General features: G+C 43.7%; 1 protein-coding gene across 12 annotated transcripts in view; it reads right to left on the bottom strand.

The window, feature by feature from the left end:
* Positions 1–279: 279 nt before the first annotated feature.
* The window catches only part of SCUBE2 (signal peptide, CUB domain and EGF like domain containing 2), a 115,903-nt gene continuing 96,120 nt past the window's right edge, over positions 280–20,062 (bottom strand). For 4 of the 12 annotated variants that reach the window (XM_054524696.2, XM_054524697.2, XM_054524698.2 and 1 more), the window contains 4 exons: positions 18,812–19,009; positions 17,142–17,294; positions 13,008–13,087; positions 290–12,328 (listed from right to left, as the gene is read on the bottom strand). In XM_054524696.2, coding sequence (XP_054380671.1) covers positions 12,176–12,328; positions 13,008–13,087; positions 17,142–17,294; positions 18,812–19,009 — 584 coding nt within the window. In that variant the 3' untranslated portion in view covers positions 290–12,175. Of the gene's footprint in view, positions 12,329–13,007; positions 13,088–15,218; positions 15,541–17,141; positions 17,295–18,811; positions 19,010–20,062 lie in introns of those variants that run through there. The other 8 variants (XM_024255488.3, XM_054524695.2, XM_054524700.2 and 5 more) reach the window with 7 other exon arrangements.

Raw genomic sequence — 20,062 nt, 5'->3', positions numbered from 1 at the left:
ACAATGCCTGCAGTGTGGCTCACACTGATGGGTAACTTCTGTCTACCTCAGGAACACTGAGGGCTCTACCTCCTTCCCCCCGGTTAACTAAGCATGTTGCTCAGATGTGATGGTGTGCATGCTGGGCAAGCCACAGGGGCTAGGGGCCAGTGACAGCAGAGAGGTGAAGTGCTCTGTGGAACATGTGTAGACTCCCAGGTGTGCAAACACGTGCACGTGCTCACGCTCATAGTGTTCCCTCTGACCAGTTTTCACACTGCTCTACACCGCCCAAAGAGAAAAGTCATTCAGGATTATTTAAAAACTTTTAATTTGTAAAAAAAATTTGAAACTTACAAAAAGTTGCAAACATAAAAATAGTAGAAAGAACACCTGTATATCCTTTTCACAGATTACCTGTTATTAACATTTTACTCCATTTGTTTTTCAGGTGCTTATTGGCCATTTGTTTATCTTCTTTGGAAACATGTCTATTCAGATGCTTTGCCCATTTTTAACTGAGTTCTTTGTCTTCTTATTATTGAATTGTGAGAGTTCTTTTTTTTTAATACTTTAAGTTCTGGGGTACATGTACAGAACATGCAGGTTTGTTACATAGGTATACACTTGCCATGGTGGTTTGCTGCACCCATCAACCCATCATCTACATTAGGTATTTCTCCTAATGTTATCCCTCCTTCAGCCCCCCACCCTGCAACAGGCCCCGGTGTGTGATGCCCCCACTCCAGTGTCCATGTGTTCTCATTGTTCAACTCCCACTTATGAGTGAGGACATGCAGTGTTTGGTTTTCTGTTCCTGTGTTAGTTTGCTGAGAATGATGGTTTCCAGCTTCATCCATGTCCCTGAAAAGGACATGAACTCATCCTTTTTTATGGCTGCATAGTATTCCATGGTGTATATGTGCCCCATTTTCTTTATCCAGTCTATCATTGATGGGCATTTGGGTTGGTTCCAAGTCTTTGCTATTGTGAACAGTGCCACAATAAACATACATGTGTATGTGTCTTTATAGCAGAATGATTTATAATCCTTTGGGTATACACCCAGTAATGGTATTGCTGGGTCAAATGGTATTTCTAGTTCTTGTTCCTTGAGGAATTGCCACACTGTCTTCCATAATGGGAACTAATTTACACTCCCACCGACAGTGTAAAAGCGTTCCTATTTCTCCACATCCTCTCCAGCATCTGTTGTTTCCTGACTTTTTAATGATTGCCATTGTAACTGGCATGAAATGGTATCTCATTGTGGTTTTGATTTGCATTTCTCCCATGACCAGTGATGATGAGCTTTTTTCATATGTTTATTGGCTGCGTAAATGTCTTCTTTTGAGAAGTGTCTGTTCATATTCTTCGCCCACTTTTTGATGGGGTTTTTTTTCTTGTAAATTTGTTTAAGTTCTTTGTAGATTCTGGATGTTAACCTTTTGTCAGATGGATAGATTGCAAAAATTTTCTCCCATTCTATAGGTTGCCTGTTCACTCTGATGATAGTTTCTTTTGCTGTGCAGAAGCTCTTTAATTAGATGCCAATTGTCAATTTTGGCTTTTGTTGCCATTGCTTTTGGTGTTTTAATCATGAAGTCTTTGCCCATGCCTGTGTCTTGAATGGTATTGCCTAGGTTTTCTTCTAGGGTTTTTATGGTTTTAGGTCTTATGTTTAAGTCTTTAATCCATCTTGAGTTAATTTTTGTATAAGGTGTAAGGAAGGGATCCAGTTTCAGACTTCTGCTTATGGCTAGCCAGTTTTCCCAACACCATTTATTAAATAGGGAATCCTTTCCCCATTGCTTGTTTTTGTCAGGTTTGTCAAAGATCAGATGGTTGTAGATGTGTGGCGTTATTTCTGAGGCCTCTGTTCTGTTCCATTGGTCTATATCTCTGTTTTGGTACCAGTACCGTGCTGTTTTTGTTACTGTAGCCTTGTATATAGTTTGAAGTCAGGTAGTGTGATGCCTCCAGCTTCGTTCTTTTTGCTTAGGATTGTCTTGGCTATGTGGGCTCTTTTTTGGTTCTGTATGAAATTTAAAGTAGTTTTTCCAATTCTGTGAAGAAAGTCAATGGTAGCTTGATGGGGAGAACATTGAATCTATAAATTACTTTGGGCGGTATGGCCATTTTCACGATATTGATTCTTCCTCTTCAAGGACCTCTTCAAGGAGAACTACAAGCCACTGCTCAAGGAAATAAGAGAGGACACAAACAAATGGAGAGTTCTTTATATATTCTAGCTACAAGTCTCTTGTCAGCATAACTTGCAAAATTTTTCTCCCATTCTATGAGTTGCCTTTTCACTTTCTTGATGGCTTCCTTTGACTCATAAAAATGTTAAATTTCATTTGCTTCCCTGTAAAACACACACACACACACGCGCACACACACACTTCTTTCTGAACCATTTTAGGATAGATTACATACACATTATGACCCTTTACCACTAATACTTCATTGTATATTTCCTAAAAATAGGGATTTTTCTCTTACGTAATCACAATACAGATAGAAGCTTGATAAATTTACATTGATACAATACTTTTATCTAAGCTACTATTCATGTTCCAATTTTGTCAGTTGACCATTTATAACACATTCCTCCAGTACAGGATCCAGGCTAGGAGCAGGTATTGTATTTGGTCGTCGTGTCTCTTCAGCCTCCTTTAATCTGGAACATTTCCACAGCTTTCTTTGTCCTCCATGACACTGACATTTTTGACATTCAGAATGTCAAAATTCAAAAATGTCAGTGTCATTAAAAAGGGTTAACTGGTTAACACAAAAACCAGTTAACCCTTTTTAGTTACTGGTTTCTGTGTGTGATATAATTCACATACCATAAAATTCACCCAGTTCATACAATTGTACTTAATGTGTACAATTCATAGTTTTAAATAAATTCAGAGAGCTGTGCAACCATCACCACAATGACTTCTAGAACATTTCATCATCCCAAGAGAAACTTGGTACCCATTAATCATTTCCCATTGCCTACCAATTTCTCCAGCCCTAGACAACTAACTTGTAATCCACTTCCTGTCTCTATGAATTTGCCTATTCTGGACATTTCACGTAACTGGAGTCATACAATGCATGGTCTTTTGTGACTGGCTTCTTTCACATAGCACAGTGTTTTCAAAGTTCATCCATACTATAGCATGTATCAGTATTTAACTATGGCCAAATAATATTCCATTGTATGGATATACCACATTTTGTCTAGCTGTACATTAGTTGATAGATATGTAAGCTGTTTCCACTTTTAAGCTATTATGACTAATATTGCTATGAAATCTCATGTAGAAATCTTTTTGTGCCTTTTATTCATCTCCTGGAGTAGAATTGCTGGGTCACATGGTAGCCCGTGTGACCTTTGAGGAATTAACAGACTGCTCTCCAAAGCAGCTGCACCATTCTGCATCTCCACCAGCAGTGTATGAGGGTTCCAATTTCTTCACATCCTCTTCAACACTTTTCACCATCTGTCTTTTTTATTATAGCCATCCTAGTGAGGTTGAGATGGTATCTCATTGTGGTTCTGATTTGTGTTTCCCTGATGACTAATGATGTTAAGCATCTTTTCAGGTGCTTATTGGTCATTTGTTTATCTTCTTTGGAAACATGTCTATTAAAATCCTCTGTTCATCTTTTTTTTTTTTTTTTTTTTTGAGACGGAGTCTCACTCTGTCACCCAGGCTGGAGTGCAGTGGTGTGATCTCGGCTCACTGCAAGCTCCGCCTCCTGGGTTCACAGCATTCTCCTGCCTCAGCCTCCTGAGTAGCTAGGACCACAGGCGCCCACCACCACGCCTGGCTAATTTTTTTGTATTTTTAGCAGAGACAGGGTTTCACTGTGTTAGCCAGGATGGTCTCGGTCTCCTGACCTCATGATCCACCCACCTCAGCCTCCCAAAGTGCTGGGATTACAGACGTGAGCCACCATGCCTGGCCTCCTCCGTCCATTTTTAATTGAGTGATTTGTCTCATTATTATTGACTTGTAAGAACTCTTTACATATTGTAGCCATTAGTCTCTTGTCAGATCTATGATTTACAAACATTTTCTACCATTCCATGGGCTACCTTTTCACGTCTTAATAGTGTCTTTCGAAGCACACAAGTTTTAAATTTTCACTGATGTGCAAGTTATTTTTGTTTTTCAACTTCCCTCCCCTTTTTAAAATAGAGCATTCTTCATTTTGTGTTTGTCTGCATTCTCCTTGTATTGAGATTGAGGTGATGCATTTTTGGCCTGAGTACAGTATAGGTGATGGTATGTTCTTCTCAGGATATCCCATCTGTAGGCACATGATATCCATCTGCCGTTTATTGGACATGCTAATTTTGATCATCTGGTCAAGGTATTGCCGGATTTCTCTGCTGTATAATTACTGGCTTTTTTCCTATCCCATTCATGATATTTAAAAAGATGAAATTCACTCTTTTCAGTCTGTCTACACTCCATTAGCACATTGCACTTTGAGTTCTGTACTCTCTCTGGCACATGCTGCACAGTGGTCAGACCCACCTTGGCAGGGCCTGTGTCCTCATGTCTCAAAAAGGGGCTTTGTTCCACTGACCACAGGTTTCATGCAAATTATTCACACCCTGCTACAGTGAGTGTCTTCACTGACTTTGTCTGACTAGAGACCTGAGTACTGCCTTCTTGGACTCTGAAGTTGGATGTTGCCATGCTGGAAACATCAAATAGAAATAGGCAGTTCTGGAAAACATGTGATTCTTGGGCTCAGCAAGGAGATGTACTGTGATCCTCACATACCAGGGGCTGAGGATTGGAACTCAGAAAAAGATGAAGGATTGAGAGGCCGCGCTGTGTATATGCACTTGTGTCTGTGCTGTCCCTGACCTAAGAGAAGCTCAGGAGGTTGGAAGAGCTCATTTTACCTTCCCAGCTCAGGAGGACACAGGTGTTTGGAAGGCCTTGTGTGAGAACCCGAATCAGGCGTCATAGCCTTTCATTCCTACTTCAAGCTTTAACTCTTCTGTTGCTAGGACATACCCCACTAGAAAAACTGTGACTAAAGAACTTTCCATCTCAGTGAAATGGGGAAACCCAGCAGAGAATGAACCCTTTTAAAGAACGTTTCTTGGGTTTAACTTCTAAAGTCTCAAGAAGTGAAAGGTAACAATGAGGATGACAGTTAACATTTATTGGGCCCTTACTACGTGACAGGCAATGTTTCAAGAGTTTTCCAGGTACTAACTCATTTAATTCTCAAAACAGCTCTATCTTATAGGTACTATCATTATCTTTATTTACCACATGAAGAAACTGAGGCACAGAGAAGTTAAATAACTTCCACAAGGTCACATAGCTATTAAGTGGCAGAACTGGGATACAAATCCAGGTACCATAAAGGACATAATGGGAGTCTTGGAGAATATGAGCATTATGAATCATAAATCTTAGAGAAGGCACCTATCAGTGTGATAAATGTAGAGAATGCATTTTCAGAGAAGTACATTTAGGAATACTGGGTCCAGGGGATACTGGGTGAGTGATGCTGTTTGAGTCATCACAGTTCCTCATGGGGAGCCTTAGTGATGGTTTATCAAGCCTCTTTTTTTATTTTTTTGTTTTTCGTTTCTGAGACAGCATCTCACTCTGTTGCCCAGGCTGGAGTACAGTGGCACGATCTTGGCTCACCGCAACCTCCACTTTCCAGGCTCAAGCAATTCTCCTGCCTCAGCCTCTCGAGTAGGTGGGATTACAGGCATGCGCCACTACTGCCCGGCTAATTTTTGTATTTCTAGTAGAAACAGGGTTTCACCATGTTGGCCAGGCTGGTCTTGAACTCCTGACCTCAAATGATCCACCCGCCTTGACATCCCAAAGTGCTGGGATTACAGGCATAAGCCACCGTGCCTGGCCCTATCAAGCCTCTTATACTTGGCACCTGCATTACTTAAAACTCCAGTTTAGGTATCTGATGTGGCTGCTAAAAGCTGCCTTCTTCAAGCCAAGTCACCTGGAAGTAACATTGGGGTTCCAATGTGCTACACTGTCCACAGTTTTATAGCATGATCAGGCATCATACACACAGCTGCATTGACAGTGTGTGCTGATGACCAATTTGTGGTCACACAGGATAGGTTACCCACAAGGCTGCAGGGGGCTGCACTTAGCAGGCTTGGCCAGGGTTCACCACAAGCTCACACTCTGTACCTCCATGCTGCTGTTCTGCTGTGCATGCTGCTTCAGACATTACTGGGCTCTGTCTTCTCTGGGGCATGGTTCCAGTTCCTGCTTAGCAGCTATTGATTTTTTTCAACTGCCACACATGTAATAAGGCAAAGCCAGCACCGAAGCTCAAATTTGAGGTAGGCTTGTATTTCTACTTTTTGCGTTTTGTAGGGAAAAGACAGAAAACTTCAAACTGTGGCCCAAAATTATCCTTCAGTCCTAGGATACCGTGTAGGATCAGAGAACAATCCAAGGCAGGGGAGTGTGGTAGGGAGCTCCTGGAACTATAAAGTGGTAAAACATGCAAGGTTATAATCGAGGAGTAGATTTTTTTCCTCATCATTCCTTCAACTCCTTTTCCCTTCTGACTCAGGACTATATATCCAGCCTACCGTGGTGCCTAGACCGTAACAGTGAATGCATGAATATGCTGTGTTTGTATGTGAGATTCAGAGCGTTGTTGATAGTTTGAAATGACCTAGATCAATGAGTTTGGACTTGGTCACTAGTTTTTCTCTGCCAAGCAGAGAAAAAAGGAAAATATCTAAACAAATAAACTCTGAGGGCTGTGTCAAACAACATGAGACCAATCAGTTGTCAAATCACAGCCCCAGGGTAAGATCTTGGGGCCCCTTGGGTAAGATCTTGTCTTGAATTATGGGCATGTAAGGTCTGAGGTAGTGGGACGGGAGACAGAAACACAGGTCGACTCCATATTGCAACCACTAGGTGGCACCTGTTTGAGGAACTGCCAAATGGCTTGTTCACAGCTTGGAGCATTGGTCAGCTTGGCTTGACATGAAATGCCAAGGTCTTGCTGGGCGGATAAAGGAGCTTGCCAGGGCCAGTGCTGCCAGGCTTAGTTTGAGGAGCCAGTGCTCTAGGAGGGGACTGGATTCATGACTCTAATGATGAGCTCATGCTATCTAAGACAGCAGCTCCCTCCCACCACCTCCTCATTCTCTGTCCTTTAGCCCTTCCTTATTTATACCACTCATCACTACTTGACTTTACAGTATATGTTCATTTGTTTATTGTCTGTCTCCCCAGACTGGAACCTAAATTCCACAAGAGCAGGGAGCTTCTTTTGCTCCCTGCAGTATCCCTGGCTCCTACAATGTCTAGCACTTAATAGGCTCTCCATAAATATATGTTGCATAAATGAATGAATGACCAAAAACATAATAAGAAATTATTAGTAACTAAGGTCTGTAGTTGCATCCCCTTTACGAGATACTCTGAAAACCAAGCACTACTGAGTTACTGTCATTGTTTTGCAGTAGGTGGGTTTCATTTGTATCCCTTTTATTCAACTAAGGCAAACTGCCTATATTAGAATGGTTTCATTTTCTAAATCTATTTCGATGCTACTGTGTTCTCTGGAAAGTGCTCCCTGCTGAGTAGTGATATCTTCGTGGCTGTGTCACTGACATGGATCACAGGAGCAGCCTTGCTGTGTTAACAGGCCCCTAAGGATTGTCTCCTGCAAGCTGATCGAGACTGCCTGAAGGGAGAAGGAGGCAGGGTACTACAAATATTAGGACACCTCTGAGCTGGGCTCACAAGCCCCTGGAGTGGAAGATGGTCACAGAAATGAAGCCTCACCAAGGCCTCTAAGTTTCTGTGGATGGGCCCCTACTGGCCACTCCCAGGACCTTAAATCGTAGGCAGCTGATGGCTTGCCTAGCTAGAGGACCATATGTAACAAGGTTCCCTCAACTTGATGAGGAACTGCTTTACTCCATCCTCAGCTAGTCCATTTGCCTCCCAAATGCTGGCTAGAAGTAGTGTAGACTTGGGTAAGGCTCTCAAGACGTATCCTGCTGTGTGAAAAGAAGCAGAGATGCTGACAGTAAGAGGCATCTCTTCAGGGCTAAGAAGACTACAGTCGGGCCTGGAATGACCCCTGGGTTTTCCAGTACATAGGCCCACGAGCTGTGGTGGTCAGCTGCAGGCAACAGCTCCAGTGCATCTTCCTGCAAAGATTTGCTGGAGGGTAAGCAAGTCCTTGCACTGTGCTGTGCAGCCACTGCCTTTTCCAAGTTGCCACATGACATTTTAATATCACCTGCAAACCTAAATCCAATGAGTGCCTACAGACGACACACTTAACAGCTCAGGGCATGGTTCAGAGGAAGCAATTTTCCAAAGTGAAGATAATTGTCTGTTAGTGTGAAAAGACAAACACTTTTTTATTAGCATTGGAAATTCAAGGGAGATGTTGTTAAATCCATAGATGCAGCACTTCAGTAAATGGCTAAAGAACAATATCTACAGCTAGAAGGAAGGACTGTACAGATCCACGCCCATTCAGGGTTCACCCATAGAACTAGCTCTCTTGGAGGGAAGATGGAAGCTCAGCTCTGACCTCTTCCTGTTTACTTAATACACAGCTCCTCAAAGTCCTGGTTCCTGTGCCCACACAGGAAATCCCAGAATTAAGAGCTCCCTGGTCTTCTTTTATTTACATGTTTCCCAGGTGACCTTAACCTGGGTAAAGTCTCATGCCTTTACTCTGTGACATTAAAACATATATTCCAGCCCTGACCTCTCCTGGGGCTTTGTATAACCACTTGCCTATTTGAACCCTCCAGTTGGACATATGATAGGCACCTAGAACCTAGAATGGCCAAAATGGAACTCTTAACCATCTCCCCTTTTCACTGTTATATTACTGCATAAGAAGTCACCTCAAAACCTATCATCTAAGATAATAATCATTAATTTTGCACACAAATCTCTAATTTTTCTATGGTTCAGTGAGGACTGCTCCATGAAGCGTCAGCTGCAGCAGCTGGAGAATCCTTTTCCAAGATGGCTTACTCATGCAGCTGGCAAGTTTTGCTGGCTGTCGCCTGGGAGCTCAGCCTGGCCGGTGGGTGGAGGGACTGTGGTTCCTCTCCACATGGCCTCTCCACAGGCTGCTATGGCTTGCTTCCTCATGACGTGGTGACTGAGTTTCAAGTGTGAGTGTCCCAAGGAGAGGAAGTGGAAGCTGCTAGTGTCTTAAGCCCTGGGCCTCGTAAAGCATTACTTCTGCCATGTTAATATTGGTGAAGCAGTCACAGAGCCCAGAGTCAAGGTGAGGTGACACAGACCCCAACTGTCCATGGAAGGAGCCTCAAAGAATTTGCAAACATGTTTTAAAATTGTTGCATATCCCAAACCTGCTCTTCCTAGTCTTCTCCATCTACCAGTTTCTTAGGCAACTAGGAGTCACCTTTGACTTCCTTCTTTCCCTCAGCCCTTCCATACAATCCCCATCAGCAAATTCTGTTGACTGTCCCCCAAAACACATCCAGAATCCTTCTACTTCTCTCATCTCCACTACAACACCCTAATCCAGACAATACCTTCATCTGCCAACTGGATGGCTGCTTGGTCTGTTGCAGTAGTCTGTGAATAACTCTCTCTGCCTCCGTGCTGGCTTCCTATTCACACAGTAGCCACAGCTACCCTTTTAAAACATAAATCAGATTATCTCACTCCTCTGCTTAAATCCATTCAAAAGTTTGCAACATATTGAGAAATAACTCAAACCCCTCATTCTAGATTCCAAAGCCCGATGTGATCGGCCGTGTCTGGTTTTCTGGCCTCATCTGGTACGACCTGCCTTCTCACTAGACTACAATATACACAAATGGTTGCTCCTGCCTGACAGCCTTTGCACTTGGTTTTCCTCTCTCTGGAAAGCTCTTCCCCCTAATTTCCCAAGGCTGGTTTCTTCTTGCCATTTAGTTTTCAATTGAAATGTAATTTCTGCATAGAGGCCATCTATAATCCCCAATCCTAAAGTAGCCACACAATCGTCTGTTACAGTAACCTATTTTAATTTTCAACATAGCTCTTACCACTAGCAGCTACTTTTCATGTTGATTTATCTGTTCTTTGTCTGTCTCTTCCCTCTAAAATGTAAGCTTCATGAGGGCAGGGACCTTGTCTTTCCTATCACTGCATCCCCAGGGCCTAGAAGAGTACCTGGCAGAAGTTTGATAAATATTGATGTAGCAGGTAGAAATAGTATCTCCAGACAGCCAGCCCCCAACAGGATCACAGCATCTCTTAAGGTAGTTGAGGGAATGGAGAGGAAGCTCCTCCCTATACCTCCTGGGCGTCAGTGGCTTGTGCGTGTACCAGCAACACAGCTCTGGTGCTTGGGGCTGCCCCGTGGAGGATGCTCCATAGTGACTGGGTTTATGCAGCCTCCTTCCAACCCCCAGAGTATTCCCATCCCTAGCCTTCTTGTGAAATCAGCAAGACAGGATCACACAGTCATGAGCACAAAGTCGCTAACATGCCGGGACAGAATGGTGCAGCTCAGCTCATCTCACCTTCACATCAGTGCGGTCACTAACTCGGGTTTATGTGACATTCGAATTTTCATCTTATGGTCAGACTCAGAAATATAGGCCAAGCTCCAGTATAACAAAGTCCAAGTGCTTGTTTTAATGCTATTTTTTTTTTAATGATGATGTTCAAACTTTTGAAGAGAAATCTGAAAATGAATATTTAGGGCCCATCCAAATAAAGAAGTTTGATTAGGACTTTTTAAGAATCAATGTTATTAACAGGTTAAAAAAAGCAATACTGAGATGAAAAGCAAGTTTAGCCATAATGAAGTTCTCCTTGTTTTCTTCAAAAATGCTTGTTAAACATTTTTTTAGTACTTTGGTATGGAGAATTGGCTGTGCATAGAATTGTTATTGAAATAACAAAACACTATAGTTGTAGGTAGTCCATCCATTAGGGAAATGGTGGCTTGTTTGATTGGATTCCTTTTTATTCACTGTAATGAGATTTTTGCTTGGGGATTTAAATGTTTAAAGATTCAATAACACTGAAAATTCAAGTTCAAGAAATGATCATGAGGCCCTGCTGGCCTGACCCAAAGTGAGATGATCGAGGGTGTTTCTGGCAGTGCTGTTACTGTTAGAGAATGAGACCACCCTTCAAGGGGCTGCTCATGTCCATGGAGCAGAGTCCGTCTCTCACGTTTGAGAGTGGGGAAGGAAGGCATACATGACAGGCTGGGCCTCACCACACCCACCTGGACCTCAGATCCCTTGTGATGGGAAGCCCACTTGGGGAGCAGAACCCTCGGCAATACTGACTCAGGGTTAGTGAAATCTCCTTTTCATGACAATTGATGATTCTCATCCACTGAGGAAATTACATTTCCCCTGAACTCCCCAGTCCCTCAGGCAATGGCCAGCAGAGTGTCGGAGGGCACAGCTGAAGGTGCGAGAGTCAGCACTGTGCATTTGCTGCAGGGTGGAAGCTGGCAACGAGGAAGGCTGGCAATAAATGTATATTATTATGTCTCCAGAAGTGCTTAGTTTTTATTTATTTCTAATTCTTTCTGCTTTAAGTATTTTTTTTTCGTGAGCACTGCTTAGAACTCAAGTTCCTGGGATCAAACTTGTATCACACAGGCTGGAGAAGGCTGTGGAGAAACTGAGTCCTCCCAGGTCTCAAGGTGGGTGGAGGGAGCCTGCAGGGGTCTCCTTCCCTCCCCTCTTGCCTGTTCTGCCTGGTCAGAGCCTGCACACGAGTGCAGAGGGCTCCCTTAGAGAGGGCCGGGCTAGAGAAAGCTGAAGTTTCCGAATAAGCAGCCTATTCTGTGGCCTCCTTTCCACTACAGACTCCTTGAGGAGGAGTAAGACCCCAGAGGGACAGGTGAGTCTCACTAGCTGACCAAAGTCCAGCTCAGCCAGCCCTTGATGTATCCAAGACATCCGCCCACAGCAGTGAGAAGCTGATGCCACTCTAAGCCGTTCTCAGTCTACATCTACGATGCTGAGAAAGAAAAACGAAGTTCAATTCATCAAAATATCTGTATTATCTATAAAAATTGAACTCTAATGAGTCACTGATACTGGAGGCAGCAATATCCGACTGTGCTGACATGCAGAAGGAAGGCAGCTCTGTCCCACCAACCCTATAGCAGAACATTTGTATTGAGTGGCATGTGGGCTGAGTCATTTGTAAGGCCTCAAAAACCTGGACACTTTGGAACGTAGCAATCGGATGAAAGATCTTGGAAACATCTCTCGGGACTCCTGGGCTGTGTACTTGAAATAGTTCTGGGGATGGGCCAGGACATCAAACAGAGCCTTGATAAGTTTCTTATCCTAAAAAGAACAGAATTTTTGTTACCGGGCCAAAATATTCAAATATGCTGACATTTTGCCCATGGAACTATGATGACCCAGTATTAGGCTGTAGCTTGCTTAGCTGAAAAACACTTGCAAAAATTGTTTCCTCTGATTTTTATCTTCTTTCCAGTTTTTATTTTTCCTAATTAGTTTTAAGAAGTATGAATTACTTTTATAAATAAAACTTTAATATGTAAAAAACCTGTTTTCTTTTTCCCAACCAGATGAATGCAACACTGGGATTTGGGAGTATTTGTAGGATTAGTGATACCACAAGTGTTTATTGCTAATTATTTATAAGTATTTAAACTTTGGTGAATTTTAGGCTTGAAGTATACATAAAGAGCCAAGGATCCTCAATTATTTGGAATTAATAGAAAAACATTATTTGCTGTTGGTTTGGATTTATAAGCAAATTTCTCCCTGCCCCTCCACAAGTTTCCAAATTAAAAAATACAACTTCACTTGACAACACTAAAGATAGCAACCTGATTTTTTAAAAAATTAAGTCTGGTGAAGGTATAAAACTGACCTTGGCCCAGGACAGGCTCTGTGTCTGAAAGGTGGCAACAAGGAGCAGGAGGAGAAGCCTTCTCCAACAGTACTTGGGAAGCTCTGTGGATAACTGCCATGTCCACCTGAGCCAGGCACTCACCTTAAGTATTTCCTGATGGTTCTCAGATGCATAGAGCCTGCCGTCTCGAACTATGTCTTCAATGAGTTCCTGATAGTCCTCTGTTGGAATAAAGAACATGTTTTGCATTGTTATGATTTAGTTGCTTCCAAACTCGCACTTTCACTTTTTGATAAGGTTCTGAGAAATGCCCCTTCTGTGGCTGCTATCACTTACCATTCTGCTACTGAGAAGACAGTCAGAAGAAAACTTCCACAGACTCCCACCACCACCTCTCTTCACCTACCAGCATCTGCACCCATCTTCCCCGTCCCCTCTTCCCTCAGACGAGCCTCTGTGCATCCAGTCCAGGCTCATCGCTCCACTTAGCATGCCAGGTCCATCTTCTCTCCCCAAATCAACAGCATTGTTCTAGTAATTCTGCTCTTTCTTTCCTACATAATACATTTTTCTCTCTATTGGTCTCTCCCACCAGCATGCAAAAATGCTGTATGTCTCTGACTTTAAAAATCCCTCCCTTGACCTCATTTCTCCCTCCAGCTTCCATCTCACTTACCTGCTCCCTTTTGCAGCAAAAATCCTTTAAAAAAGTTGTCAGCACCCACTGTCTCTGATTCTTTTCCTTTCTTTCTCTCTTAAACCGAGTCCAATCAGCTTTGGCCCCCATCACTCCTCCAAAACTGCTTGGTGAGACCAGCAATGACCTTCATGTTGCTAAATCCCAATGGCCAGTTCTTGGTCTTCATCCTCCTTGATGCATCAGTAGCTTTTGACCTGGCTGGTCACTCCTCCTCCTTGATCCAGTTCTTCACTGAGCTTCCAGGACACCATGCTCTTTGGTTTTCCTCCTACCTTACTGGTTACTTCTCTGAGGCTTCTTTGCTTTTCTTCTTTTCTCTGACCTATTACCGAAGGAGGGTCCCAGGACTTAGTCCTTGGTCTTCTCTTCTCTGTCTATACTCACTTCCTGTTGAGCTCATCAGGCTCTCCTTTCCCTCTCCACCTCCCTGCCTCCCACTTTTTTCTCTATCCTTGTATTATGTAAAACAATCAAGCTTCTTATCCACCAAGAAAGACTCTTCTCTCCTTTATTTGAATGGGGCTGGAGGGTGGAGAATTTGGCTGGTCGGGGAGGAAGAAAACTGTGTGTGTTCTCTCATTAACATTTTTTGTCCTGATGTACACATTAAATGCAGTGCATGCTGTACTTCTCCAAATGCCAATCTTCACCCTTTGAAGTCTAGCTTATTTCCTATAGTCATCATTCAAATCAAGCTTATGCAAAGCACAATCTTTTCCAAATTCCAGACACAGAAAAAATGCCTCTTTGTATGCATATCGTGTGCGACAAAGCCAAACACATTATAAGAACATCATTGAAATTGTGTGAGAGGAACTCTTGAAAAGTTTCTCTCAGTTAAGGGATGATAAATGGAAAGTAATGGTATAATAGTCACAATTACTAATTTGATATGTTTACAATAGCATTGGTACTCCATTAGTGTGGTGTCTTTCTTTTATTTTAGTGAATATAAAATATGAGAATACATTTTCTTTTCATCTTGAATTCCTCTGCGGCAGTGTCTCTCCTCTTTTTGATATGGGACTTACCATTAAGAATGTCGGTTGCTGTGCTGCGTTCTGGTGTAATAGAAAACTAGACAGCTGTTTGCCACTCCACCAAATGCTTCCCGACTGCTATCGTTTAAAAAAAAAAATTCTTCTGCTTTTAAGAACTACTGTGTTTTCTTACTTGCTCCAACTCATTAGAAATGCAGCAAAGTTACAGGTAAGAATCCAGGCTCTGGAGTCCCAAAGTCCTGGTTCAAACCCTGCTTTGCAACCTTGCCATGCTGGGACCTTAGGTCAGTTCCTTAAATCTGTAAGCCTGAGTGGCCTCATCTATAAAATCAGGAAATAATCATGTCTACTTTATGGAGTGATTGTGAGGAAGGCACCATGTAAAAGGCACTTCAGCATGTACCTGGCAGTCAGCAATGCTCAATGCGTATTAGCCCCAGCTACAGTTCTCACCGTTCTCCAGCGCTCAGAGGGCCCGTCTGTAGCAGCCTCATGTGCATCTTCTAAATGTGATTTCTATTCTTCTGGGTTTGAAAAGAAGATATCAAACTTTTTGGAAATATATGTTCGAAAAAAAAAAAACTCTGAGTGAAGGCCTCGGGAGCTTCTCTGTGGGGAAAATAGCAGTTTCCAACTATTCTCTACTGTGACACATGCAAGACTCACTCTCGTGGGCATACACTGCATTATGCGTAATTTTCCCCAGTTGGAGCTACAACTCTTTTTCAATTAAAAAAAAATCAAGACATTTTCATGGTCACAAAGGCAGAGTTGAGAACAGCCATATTTATTTTGAAGTCTCAGTGTCTTTTTGCTTTCTTCCTGATTCCAGATAGCAGAGGTTGCCAGTTGGTTGCTTTTGGGTAGATGAGGCTCTCTGTCTCTCTCAGCACAGCCATGTGGGAGGCATTTGTGTCCACCCCAAGAGATACTAAAACTCCTTGTCTTGGGTGTTTAACATTATTTCAGGCAACTGTAGGACAAAGATGATGATCCGTGCTTTTGTTACTTTTTAGGAAAGCCATAGAATATTGTCTTCTCAAACAATTTTGGCACTTGTCATCCTAAAATCCTTCAGTGGCTTCCTCTAAGATTAAGTCTATCCTCCAGAGCTTGGCCCTGCAGACTCTTCACAGCTGAACCTCATTCCCTTCTAGTCTCCTCTCTCACTGCCAAGCCCCACACACCCAACCTACTGACCAAATAAGACCATTCGTCAGTCCACACATACCCTGGGGTACTTCATCCTTTGACTTATGTCCTTCCCTCTTTCTGAATGTTCTTCTCCCCCATTTATGCTCAAAATGTATATGTTATTTCAAGACCCACATCTCTCAAGACTTTGCTCTATTCCTTCTAAAAGCTCATGTAAAATTAACTGCTGCTGCTGCTTCCTTGCTCACATAGGGCTTTGGGCTGTTATAGCATCTATAACAATATATATATTTTGTGTTTCTGTCACTAACCATGTTGTTTCCAGCACTTAGCCCAATGCCTGACATAGTAGATGCTCATTAAATATTTGTTGGCTAGGTGAACAAATAAGCTCATGAAGAAACAGATGACTCCTCTCCTACAGGACTGTGTAGTCCTCCAGGACAAATGTCCAGTTCATTTTATGCTCCTAGTCAATGTTTTCCAACCAAGTCTCAGAGCTAGGTAGAGCCCCAGGGCTCAGATGGGCCACCTCTTCATCTAACATGAAGAAAATTAAACCAGAAGTCATCTGACTTGCCCAAGATCCCACAGCGAGTCAGTGAAAAAGCCAGGACCAGAACTCAAGTCCTTCCCTGCCTCACAGGATTCTACCTAATAAAAGCCACAATCATCAGAAGTTAATATTTACTGAACAATTGCTATGTGCCAGGCACTGCCTCAAGTCCTTTAGGAACTCTCACTGAACTCTCAAATAAGTCTAGTGATTATCCTCATTCACACATTAAGAACATGAGGCTGGCCGGGTGCGGTGGCTCACGCCTGTAATCCCAGCACTTTGGGAGGCCGAGGTGGGTGGATCACGAGGTCAGGAGATCGAGACCATCCTGGCCAACACGGTGAAACCCCATCTCTACTAAAAATACAAAAAAAAATTAGCCGGGCATGGTGGTGGGTGCCTGTAGCCCCAGCTACTCCGGAGGCTGAGGCAGGAGAATGGCATGAACCCGGGAGGCGGAGCTTGCAGTGAGCTGAGATTGCACCACTGCACTCCAGCCTGGGTGACTGAGCGAGACTCTGTCTCAAAAAAAAAAAAAAGAACATGAGGCTTAGAGATGGTGGCATACACAGTCACAGAAGAGATCATAGCCAGGCTAATCAGTCTGACTCCAGTGCCCATGTTCTTACTCACCAAGCTATGCTCACTTTTAATATATTTTCTAAAACATATTTTCCCCCTATTGTCAGTGTCCCCAAATGCCTGTTAAAATTTGGCACTTGTGAGTCAGCAATGTCTTTTCCCCTCATCCTGCCTGCCTTTCTGAGCATGTGTGCTTGTCAGCAGTTTGCCAGCTGGCTCCGAAGTTGGCTCTGTTCAAAGCAGAGAGGCTCTTTCCATGTGCTGCAGGCTGTGCTTACCATCATATGTCACGTATGGGACCTGGAACCCTCTAGCGCTGTTCCCTTCATTGGACTTAAACTGAATCCACAGCTTCTTTGACCTGGAGGTGAAGGCGATGGGGCGTTCGTAGGTCTGGCAGGTTTCATATGTTGTCACAGAATTGGATGAAGCTGCCAAGGGAAGTTGGAGAGGGGTGGGGTTCAAGACTCATCACTGATCAGGCATACAGTAGATGCTCATCTTTCTAAACACTCAAACCATACAATAAGTTATGCTCAAGAGCTCTTCAGGCCCAGCTGAGCCATCATAAGTCAAAGGTCCTGGAAACAGAGTAGATTCAGCTGGTAATTGTGGCCCCCCCAGGGGAGGCTATGTCTGAAAGACCTGGGGCTTGGCAAGCAGCAGCAGCCCAGGCTGTACTGTTCACTGTAGGAGCTGGGTGAGGGCCTCCCATTCCATAACTGACCTGCTGTCATCTACTCGTCATCACCACCATTTGCTGCCTAAGACCAGGCAGCGTGCTAGGCAATTTATGGACTTTGTCTCATTTAATCTTCTGAAAACCACAGAAAGTTGGTGCAACTGTTACCTTTTTAATAGAGAGATTAAATACTTGCCCAGGGTCATATAGCCAGTATGTGGTAAAACAAGGATTTAAACCTATACTTGACTTCAGACATTTTAACCACTAATAAGAAGAGCAAATGTTTACATAGTGGCTCCATGTGTTGTCATCATTCTTTTTTTGTTTGTTTGTTTGTTTTTTGAGACAAGGTCTGGCTCTGTTAACCAGGCTGGAGTGCAGTGGCATGATCATGGCCTACTGCATCCTCCAACTCCCAGGCTTAAGCAATTCACCCACCTCAGCCTCCCGAGTAGCCGGAACCACAGGCATGCACCATCATGCCCAGCTAATTAAAAAAAAAAATTTATAGAGACAGGGTCTCACCTAGCCTGGTCACAAAATCCTGGGCTCAAGCAATTCTCCTGCTTCAGCCTCCTCCCTCAGCCTGGGATTACAGGTGTGAGCCACTGTGCCTGGCCTATTATTCTAAGTGTTTCACAACTATGAACTCCTTTAGTCCTTATAACCTTATAAGGTAGCAGCTGTTATTAGCCCCATTTTAACAGATGAGAAGACTGAAGTGCAGAAAGATTCAGAATGTGTGCCCGAGATCATAGAACTAGTAAGAGGTGGAACTGGGACAGAGATCCAGGCAGTCTGGCTGCAGAGCCCCTCATTACACTGCCCATAAGCTGTGTTGACAACCGTCTTCCTTTATGGACACTGGACCATGAATCAGGATAGGAGGACAGGTCCCCACCTGGCCAGGCTCAGTTAGTCTCCAAGCCATCAGTTGCAACTCAGTAAGAGGCCTGGTCTGGGGCCATCACTGCATGATCCTCACTGGCTCTCTGGGTCCTTGTGGAAGAGGGTCCAAAACACCCCAGTGAGTACAGAGGGGGAGACTGACCTGCAGGGTCACTACCTCTGGGGCCCAGCAAGACGCTTCAGTGTGTGGCTTTCATTTAAATTTTGTTTCTCACCAACTCTATAAACTCATGTTCACCTCTGCTCTAATATGGAGGTGATGTTCTAGGCCTGCTCCTCACATTGAAAGCGTGAGGAGCAGGTCATCAGGCTTCCCAGCTGGCCTGAGAAAGGGAGGGAGGAAGTGAGACGCACAGGTTTTCCGCATCACCAGATAGTCTCCACAGTCATCCTCTATGGGCAGGAAGATCTCAGGGACCACGATCAGGATGCGGCGCTTGGGGGGTGGGTTGATGGTCCATGTACACTCAGTGTTGGCTGGGTAATTGCCTGGGTAGTTTGGGGATTCAATGTATCCAGTGAAATCTCCCAGCTCCCCTCCACATCTTCTGTCTGAAAAAGGAGATGCCCTGAGTTATAGCACAACACTGTTGTTTCTGTCCTGACCACTGCTAGCTTGCTGAGCCCCGCAGCACCCCTGTTGCCACCCAGGAATGGGGCATGAAAATGACACCATCTGGGAATGAGTCTGTCATTCCCAGAGGGCCCCCTGTGGGAGCCAAACCATTAACTCCCCACAAGGAGTCTACCCCTCTGAGTTCCTGAGGCACCGTTTTCTCATTAGCCTGAAAGTGTTCACAGTCAGGGCAGGTATTCGTGAACAAAAGGATAAATTTAGCTTTCAGTATTTTGTTTACCAAGTCCAAGTGCCAGAGGAACCCATGAGACAGAACTTCTAGGTCTCTCAAAATAGGGGGAACAGAGCTCATTGCTCTGCAGAGACTATCTGACCCTTTTTCAGAGAACTTTGATGAAGACAGACATATATTTTTCACTTTTCTCTCTGGTTAAGACCACATTTTATTTTGTATTCATCTTTAAAGAAATTATTATTTTTTTGAGATGAGGTCTCTCTCTGTTGCCCAGGCTGGAGTGCAGTGGTGCGATCATGTCTCACTGCGCCCTTGACCTCCTGGGCTCAAGCCTCCCAAGAAGCTGGGACCGTATGCAAGTGCCACCAGTGCCTGGCTAATTTTTTTTCTTCATTTTTTTGTAGAGACAAGGTCTATGCTGCCCAGGCTGGTCTGGAACTCATAGGCTCAAGCTATCCCGGCCTTGTCCTCCCAAAGTGCTAGGACTACAGGCATGAGCCACTGCACCCAACCCACATTTTATTTTTAAGGAAGGAAGAAAATTCTGATTAGCTATCAGTAGGTACGGGGCATGCTGGATACCTACGTCTGGCACCAAAGACAGAGGCTGCACACACGTGCACATGCTTGCACAGACCCCTCCCTCACCCACAGCACCCAGCTGCATTTTCATTCATCTAATCCCACTCATCCCAGAAATGTCACCCAAAGCTCTGAGAGCTCAGAAATGAGAGAGACAGTCTTTGCTCTCAAGGAGCTCATTATTTAATACTGTCAGGTAAATCTGTGCAAG

This window comes from Pongo abelii, chromosome 9 (genome assembly GCF_028885655.2).
Source record: "Pongo abelii isolate AG06213 chromosome 9, NHGRI_mPonAbe1-v2.0_pri, whole genome shotgun sequence".
NCBI classification, from domain to species: domain Eukaryota; kingdom Metazoa; phylum Chordata; class Mammalia; order Primates; family Hominidae; genus Pongo; species Pongo abelii.
This window is presented reverse-complemented; position numbering and strand designations above follow the sequence as displayed.